Source organism: Poecilia formosa, unplaced genomic scaffold, assembly GCF_000485575.1.
Source record: "Poecilia formosa unplaced genomic scaffold, Poecilia_formosa-5.1.2 Scaffold45, whole genome shotgun sequence".
Classification (NCBI taxonomy): domain Eukaryota; kingdom Metazoa; phylum Chordata; class Actinopteri; order Cyprinodontiformes; family Poeciliidae; genus Poecilia; species Poecilia formosa.
In genome coordinates this window covers 99617-107822 of record NW_006799984.1, presented here as the reverse complement: position 1 = coordinate 107822, position 8206 = coordinate 99617, and the positions used below count along the sequence as shown (strand labels likewise).

The window sequence follows — 8206 nt, the reverse complement described above, 5'->3', positions numbered from 1 at the left end:
CTTTATTTGTGATTTATTTTGTCTCCCAGGATCCTGGCTGATCCTTGCAGCAGGATTGTCTTTAATATGTTTATTTTCACATTCCTGGAAATACTGGCTGATGTGGAAAGGATCTTTCTGCCAGATTTATTGATTTATTAATTGCAAGTTAATGTCTACAAATCTCGAGAAAATCACATTCGGATTTTTTTAATTCAAATTGCAAAGCATTTAAACCATTTCTGTTTGTTCTTTCGCACCATCTGAGTTTCTGTTTAAAATTTCTTACCAGATCTTGATGTTAAATAAATTATGGATACACTGAACTGAACTGAATAAAATTGTTTACTGTTTTACCGACTCAGAGTTTTAAACTCAAACCAGTCCTCTTCCTGGAATCAGTCCCTGAAAATCCTTATTTTTCTTCCTGCATTTAAAACCAGCAGCTCCTCTTTATTTCCAGGTTTCCTTGTTTTCTCCCTTCCTGATCTGAAACTTGAAACTGGGTGGAGCCAACACATGCTGAAGGTGAAAGCTGATTGGCTGCTGCCTCTCTGCACTGAAACCTGATTGGTAGCTCAGAGCTCAAACTAGTTTCTGTTCTCATGAAGTGAAACTCACACAGTCGTTGTTAGTGAGAGGAAAAATGGCGCAGCAAACAGTTCAGCTGGACAGAGAAACTTTCTCCTGTTCGATCTGCCTGGATCTACTGACGGATCCGGTGACGACTTCCTGTGGACACAGCTACTGTATGAACTGTATTAAAAGCTTCTGGGATGAAGGTGAGCAGAAGAAGAACTATCATTGTCCTCAGTGTGGGAAAATCTTCACACAAAGGCCTGATCTAGAGAAAAACACCATATTAGCAGCTTTAGTGGAGCAGCTGAAGAAGACTGGACTCCAAGCTGCTCCTGCTGATCTCTGCTCTGCTGGATCTGGATATGTGGCCTGTGATTTCTGCACTGAAAAAAAACTGAAAGCCATCAAGTCCTGTTTATTCTGTCTGGCCTCTTACTGTGAGAAACACCTTCAGCCTCATTATGAAGTGGCTCCTTTAAAGAAACACAAGCTGGTGGAGCCATCCAAGAACCTCCAGGAGAACATCTGCTCTAAGCATGATAAGGTGATGAAGATCTTCTGCCGCAAGGATAAGAAGTGTATCTGTTATCTCTGCTCTGTGGATGAACATAAAGGCCACAACACAGTGTCAGCTGCAGCAGAAAGAACTGAGAGGCAGAAAGAGCTGGAGGAGAGACGAGGAAACATCCAGCAGAGAATCCAGNATAAAAATACTTCTAAATTTGGTCACAACAACATCTGGACCTCCATCTCAGGTCCAGTTTCCTCCAGAGTCGGAGTGTACCTGGACCACAGAGCAGGTATTCTGTCCTTCTACAGAGTCTCTAAAACCATGACTCTGATCCACAGAGTCCAGACCAGATTCACTCGGCCGCTACACGTTGGAGTTTCTGTGTTTCCTGGAGGCTCTGCAAAGTTTTGGAAAGCCAAGTAGTCAAGATATACTAAAGGATCATTGAGTTTGATTCTGATTTTTGTTGTTTTTGTTTTTTATGATCATTGTGAGTTTATGTCTAAAGTTCTGAGAAATCAATAGACTGAATAGACGACCATTGTTTTTCTTAAAATCTGATTTTCTGGTTTTATTGAATCTGTTCATTTCTTGACGTTCTTCTTTAAGATGATCAGCAAAAGAATGTTTATGCTTGTTGCTTTTAGCACAAAAGATTGTGGACAAATCAGAATAAAACAGTCATGGTGGCGCAGAGTTTAACTGTGGTTTTGGCGGGATGCTGCCCTCTACAGGACAATTGTGTTGGTACATGATGTAGAGAAATTAAGTATTGCTTTATTATTTTTACTTACATAGAATTAATCTGTGTTTTTAATCTCTAAGTAAAATTCCTTTTTGATTCTTTTTGTATTTGTGTGTTTTTTCTGTACTGTAAATATAAAAACCTGGATCAGATTTCCAGGATCTCCTCACACTTCCCATCTGTTCAGCTCTAACTCTTCGTGTTCCAGCCTGAACTGCCTCCATTTATATAAATTAAAGTATTATTTTCCACCATACAGAGAAACAAACACTGTGAGTTACAGAGAGGGAATTTCAGTCTTCTGGAAACAAACTTTCCCTTCAGGAAGCAGTTTACTTAAATATATATAAGAAGTAATATTACAAAATAAGACAAGCTTTAATTAGTGTAAGTATGAATAATATTGATTTATACAATGAAAGATGACAAAATTAACATTTTTAATTCAAAAACTCTGTTTGCTGCTAAAATGTTGAATAAATAGACACATAATCTCACAAAGAATTAGACAAATAGGAAGTTTATTTATGAAGATCCAGAAGATATTCATAACTAATATTGATGAAGGTATAACAGAAATCTGTTAGAAGTTCTCTTTAAGCCATAATCACAATTATTGCATTCTGTGTGTTGTAATAACCAACTATCCTGTAGGTGGCAGTGTGCCATCACAGAGAGATCTAGACAAAGAAACATGAGTTTTATTCTGCTTACCACAATGAAAACACAACACAACACATAAAATCAGTTCAAGTCTATAATTAGACAATATCTATTGTTTCATGTGTGTCAGGGCTCAACAAAATCAACAATGATCAGCTGGTTTAACTATTTTCAACCTGGGTACAGAAAACAAACTGTCTGCAAATAAAATAATTTCTGTGTATTTGTTAATGAACAACAAAAGTGAAGAGATTTAAGTGAATAATGTTTCTATGGGTTCACAGAACTCAACAGAAAGTGCCATGTTGTACATCCTAACTCCAGTCAGCAGCGGCTGAGTGAATGTGGTCTGGACTCTGTGCAGCAGAGTCATGGATTCAGAGACGCTGTAGAAGAACAGCTCACCTGCGCTGTGATCCAGGTAAACTCCGACTCTGGAGCATTGAGGATCTGAGATGGAGGTCCAGATGTTGTTGTACCAAAATGAATTACTACTTATGTCAAAACGTAAAGCCCAGGATTTATCGTTATGTCCAAATCTACTATCAATCACATCTCCTGTTCTGCTGATGTTCTTGTATGCGACTGCTACAGAAACCCCCATCCCTCTCCACTCCACCTCCCAGTAGCAACGTCCAGTCAGACTCTCTCTGCTCAGAACCTGAAACCATTCAGTGAATCTGTCTGGGTGACTGAAGCACCATTGTTGTTGACGTGCAAAAGTGACCTTCCTGTTCCCCTCTGATAGTACCAGCTGAGGGTGTGCTGTGTTTGGGTCCAGTGTGATTTCTCGTAAATATTTTAAGAAGTCCGCTCTGGTCTTTGGTTCTGGTTCTGACAGTAATATACAGTGATCAGTGTAGAGTTCGACCTCAGGCCATAACAGACTATGTAGGACGTCTGCTGAAGAAGAGTTCTGATGGACGTTCTTGAACGGCTCTACCAGAATGTGATTCTCTAGATAGAAATCTTCATAATGAGGCTCCAGATGTTCCTCACAGTAAGCGGCCTGACAGATTAAACAGGACTTGATGGCTTTCAGTTGTCTTCCGGAGCAGAAATCACAGGCCACATCGTCAGGTCCAGCATAGCGGTGATCAGCAGGAGCAGCAGAAGCAGCAGCAGCTTGGTGTCGATTGTTCCTCAGTTGCTCCACTGCAGCTGCTAATATGATGTTTTTCTCCAGAACAGGCCTTGGTGTAAACGTTTTCCTGCACTGTGGGCAGCTGTAGACTCCTTCATTCCAGTGACCCACAATGCAGTTCATACAGTAGCTGTGTCCACAGGGAATAGTCACCGGCTCGCTCAGTAGATCCAGACAGATCGAACAGTTGAAGGTGTTTCGGTCCATCTGAACTGCCTGTTCTGCCATTTCTCCTCTCAGTGGCAGTCACTGTGTCACCGTCACGTCCTTAAAACAAACTGAAACTATTATCTGTCAGCTTTTGTTGTTACACCCATATTTTTAACTGAAGGAGGGATGGGTGAAGAAAAATGTCAGCAGACTGGACCTACTGTGATACAAGGAAGTTATGGATGAAATATAACTGCTATTCCAGTCAGAGAACTGCTTTAAGAGAAAAACATGAGTGTTATCATGCAAGGTTACCAGAAACAACCATAAATCCCTCCATCCAGAAGTGTTAGTCCAAGAATAGCTGTTATCTGATGCATAATGCATAAACTCTTACACATTGGTTAGTGAGTCAAAGTTTGAAACAGAAACACCCAAAGAGTTTGGAAATCCCCAACAGGAGACCTGACTGGTACTCCATAGGAAGGATTTTACAGGAGCTTCCTGTTCACCTGATGACTGGAAAATCTTACCAAATCCCTAATTTCTAGTAGTAATATCTTAGTACACTTGAAACAAGAGAAAACTAACTTACTGGTAAATTTTCAGCCTGATATGGGGGCTAGTTTTAAGTCAATAATTACGTAATCTTGATGAAAATCTATTAGTTCCAATTGCAGATTATTTCACTTGTAAAAAGATATTTTTCCCTTCTTATAAGTGAAATAATTTTCCAATGTCATTTTTTGTCATTATTAAGGAATCATTTACTTAAAACAAACTCCTATATCTCGCTGAATGTTACTTGTAAGTTAGTTTTGTTCAAAAACAATATGCAGTGATGTTTTTGTTCATATTTAAGATGAGTTTATTGTAAAAGGGTTCTTCAGGTTCTTGTTGAACTGGTTTTAAAGAGCCAGGTAGGAACAAAAACAATTGCCCTCCTTTGATGAATGTTTTGGAGAAACTGACAGGAATGAATGACTTGTAGAGAACTGCATTGTTTATGAACTAAACATACTGCAAATGTCTCTGTGTGGCTCAAGTTTCATGGAAACAAACTTTACAAATGCAAAACAGAAGGAGAGTCTCTGCAGAGAAACATTGAATCACATGGTCCAATTAAGCCCATATTGACTAAATCTGACATAGAAAACAAACAGAAATAAACGACTGGTTATTTTCCTGTTTTAAAAGATCTTTATTTCTTAGAAACTGTGGAGTACCGTTTCTCTACAGAAACAGAGACCATAGAACCAAATTATGACTTTAATTAATGTTCTGTGGACTAAGTTGTTTTGCTGTAACAGGGTGAATAGAAAACAGCAATGTTGTTATTTAGTGGGGGAACAATAATCAGTGTAAGAAAATATCTGGTGATGATCAAACAGAAAATAGGAAAGCACTATTTGATTTAAATAGACATTAAGACATGAAGGGTTTTTAAAGCCACATTGATTAATTATTATGTAGTGGAAGCTTAGTTCCAATTCCTTGTTTCAACCATGAGCAAACAACAACTGTTGATTCTTGGAGAAGCATAGCTGTCTATTTAAGGACTGCTACATTATACTTTCCATTTAAACACAGCAAATATTCTCTGTCAGCAGAATTTCTTGCTCCTTCTCCTTTAGATCTGAACCTTGAAGCTGGGTGGAACATCACCTGATGAAGGTAAAAGCTGATTGACTGCAGAATCTCTGTACTGACACATGATTCATAGATCAGAGTTCAAACCTGTTTGTGTTCCCAGAAAAACTAACTCACGCAGTCGTTGTGACTGAAAGGAGAAATGGCGCAGCAAACAGTTCAGTTGGACTGAGAAACTTTTTCCTGTTCGATCTGTCTGGATCTACTGAAGGATCTGGTGACAATTCCCTGTTGACACAGCTACTGTATGAACTGTTTTAAAGATTACTGGGATGGAGAGAATCAGAAAAAAATCAACTGCTGCCCTCAGTGCAGAAAAACATTCACATGAAGGCCTGTCCTTTAGAAAAACACCATTTTAGCAGCTTTCGTGGAGCTTTAGTGAATGAATCAAACTACTTTTTTTGTTTTTGTAATGACAAAGTTAATACTTGTTTATCTGTGTTTTCATAATGTCCTCTCCTTCATTATAAATTACACTAAATGCTTTGGAGGATTTGGAGAAAAAAATGATCTCCAAAAATATTCTTAAAACCTTTGTGAAAAACTGCTAAAATTAGCATTTATGTATACAAAATGCATCCAATCAGAAGAAACATGTTGGTCTGATTGTAATTAAACCTCAATCTCTAAGAGGTATGAATACTTATGAGCCTTACTGTTGTGCTGAAATGTTGGTCATCTGATTTATATCTGACTCAGTTCAACATGAGTTTTAATATTATATTTTAAACTGGTTTGTGAGGATTTTTTGAGTAATTATAAATTAAATAATCAATGTTAAAATGTTTAATTTCTTTTTAACATGGATGTTATTCTGTGAACCCAGGAAACTGAGGCGGTATTTATATGAACTTGTATTCCTGTTACTTAAATCATAAGTTGATTCTCTGTTTAGTTTTAAACCCATTGAGTAGTTTCTGTCAAATGATTAGTAACATATAATCTCTCATAATTGTTTTCTTCTGTTCTTTACATAACAATTTTCTGTATATCACCATGTTGATGTTGTAATTTACAGTCTAATGTGTTAAGAAAATGTGTGAATAGAAATAAAGAGTGGAGAAAAATCTAATCTGTAAGTCTGTGATTTATGAGTTTAATCTATTCTAATTTTCTTCCTTCAATAATCTCTTTATCTCAGGTTATTCTGACAGATTTTCCTGCTTCATGGCGGCCATTTTAAAAACCTCCACCATGTTGTTTTCTAGCTCTACAAACTCTGAACATCCTCATTTTATGTGAGGTTTCACTAAAAACAATCAGTGAACCTGGACAGTAAATCCCAGTTTCATGGGAATTTAACCTGCTGACAGTTTCTGCAGCAGATTTTATTAAATTTAATAAAATGACAAATGAAAGCAGTTCTTTGATCCTTTCATGTTTGAACTCATTTTGTTGAGTCCTGACATGCATGAGAACAGATTTCATATCATCGTGGACTTGAGCTGATTTCATGTCTGTTTGTTTTTTAAGAGAAGAAACTTTATTGTAAAGTTTGAATCCAGATTTTATTTTCTCCATTAAACATATTTAGTTACATCTTGGCATCTGGATCAGTTTAAAGTTATGGGATGCAGACAAAGGTCAAGGAATCTCCGATCAGTTGCTCAATTTTATTCAGATCATTTCAGACCATAAAAGCTTCTTGATTGGATCAAACATTAATGTTTTTTATGAAACTGTTCAAGGTTCAGAAAATAAACTTTATGGTTGTGTTTTATATTAAAATCAATTTATTTGTATAGCACATTTCAGTAACACAGCAGTTCAAATTGCTTTAAATCATGAAAGTATATGTTCTGTTTTATATTGTTAGAAGTGTTTAAAACTGTTGAAAAGTCACATAAGTGATGTTATGGATTTTTCTAAGAGTAAATTATCTTGTACAGATGGATGGAGACAAGATTTTTTTTTCTTTTATGCCTAATTTTGTCTAAACCTGGTAGTTATAAAAACAATAAACAATGTTAAAGTATCTAGAGATAAAAGTCCCTTGTAGTTTATTTAACATGGATGTTATTTTGTGAACTCAGGAAGTGAATGTTAAATAAACTACAATATATTGTGTCACACCCAGACAGTCACTGGAGGTTTTAGCAAGTCTAAACTTCATTTCAGTCGCATTCAGTAAAGGTTTTGTTATGATGCAATAAAAGCTCAGTTAGGTAGAAGCGGGCTCTTATTCTGGGAATTACAACAACCTGCTGCTGCTTGGTGGCAAATAATTAACAAATAGTAGAATGTAAAATGCCAGGCTGCATGTTGGTTACTAAACAACATCAAAACCAGAAGTCATATAAAGCACAAAGGATTATTGTTAAAGACTTTGGTCCAACAAAACAGTAACCCTAAACTTATCCGTAGATCAGATCTCAGCCTAGTTTCTGTTCCCAGAAAGTTAAACTCACAGTCGCTGTTACTGAGAGGAGAAATGGCGCAGCAAGCAGTTCAACTGGACCAAGAAACCTTCTGCTGTTTGATCTGTCTGGATCTACTGAAGGATCCTGTGACGATTCCCTGTGGACACAGCTACTGTATGAACTGTATTACAGATCACTGGGATGGAGAGGATAAGAAAAGAGTTCACAGCTGCCCTCAGTGCAGGAAAATCTTTATACTGAGGCCTGATCTGGAGAAAAACACCATGTTAGCAGCTTTGTTAGAGGAGCTGAAGAAGACTGGACTCCAAGCTGCTCCTGCTGATCACCGCTATGCTGGACGTGAAGATGTGGCCTGTGATTTCTGCACTGGGAGAAAACTGAAAGCCATCAAGTCCTGTTTA

General features: G+C 37.3%; 3 protein-coding genes across 3 annotated transcripts in view; 2 read left to right on the top strand and 1 right to left on the bottom strand.

Annotated features, from left to right (window-relative positions):
• The window catches only part of LOC103137948 (E3 ubiquitin/ISG15 ligase TRIM25-like), a 12289-nt gene extending 10772 nt beyond the window's left edge, over positions 1 to 1517 (top strand). The window contains exons 2-3 of the mRNA XM_007551966.2: positions 1135 to 1313; positions 1408 to 1517. Coding sequence (XP_007552028.2) covers positions 1135 to 1313; positions 1408 to 1517 — 289 coding nt within the window. The remainder of the gene's footprint in view (positions 1 to 1134; positions 1314 to 1407) is intronic.
• A 1068-nt stretch (positions 1518 to 2585) lies between these two features.
• Positions 2586 to 4028, bottom strand: LOC103138023 (E3 ubiquitin/ISG15 ligase TRIM25-like). Its single transcript, XM_007552085.2, has one exon. The coding sequence runs from the start codon at positions 3847 to 3849 to the stop codon at positions 2731 to 2733; it is 1119 nt and encodes a 372-aa protein (XP_007552147.1). The 5' UTR covers positions 3850 to 4028; the 3' UTR covers positions 2586 to 2730.
• Positions 4029 to 7855: 3827 nt separating this feature from the next.
• The window catches only part of LOC107836217 (tripartite motif-containing protein 16-like), a 1724-nt gene continuing 1373 nt past the window's right edge, over positions 7856 to 8206 (top strand). Inside the window, exon 1 of the mRNA XM_016671452.1 lies at positions 7856 to 8159. Within this exon, the coding sequence (XP_016526938.1) occupies positions 7856 to 8159 (304 nt within the window). The remainder of the gene's footprint in view (positions 8160 to 8206) is intronic.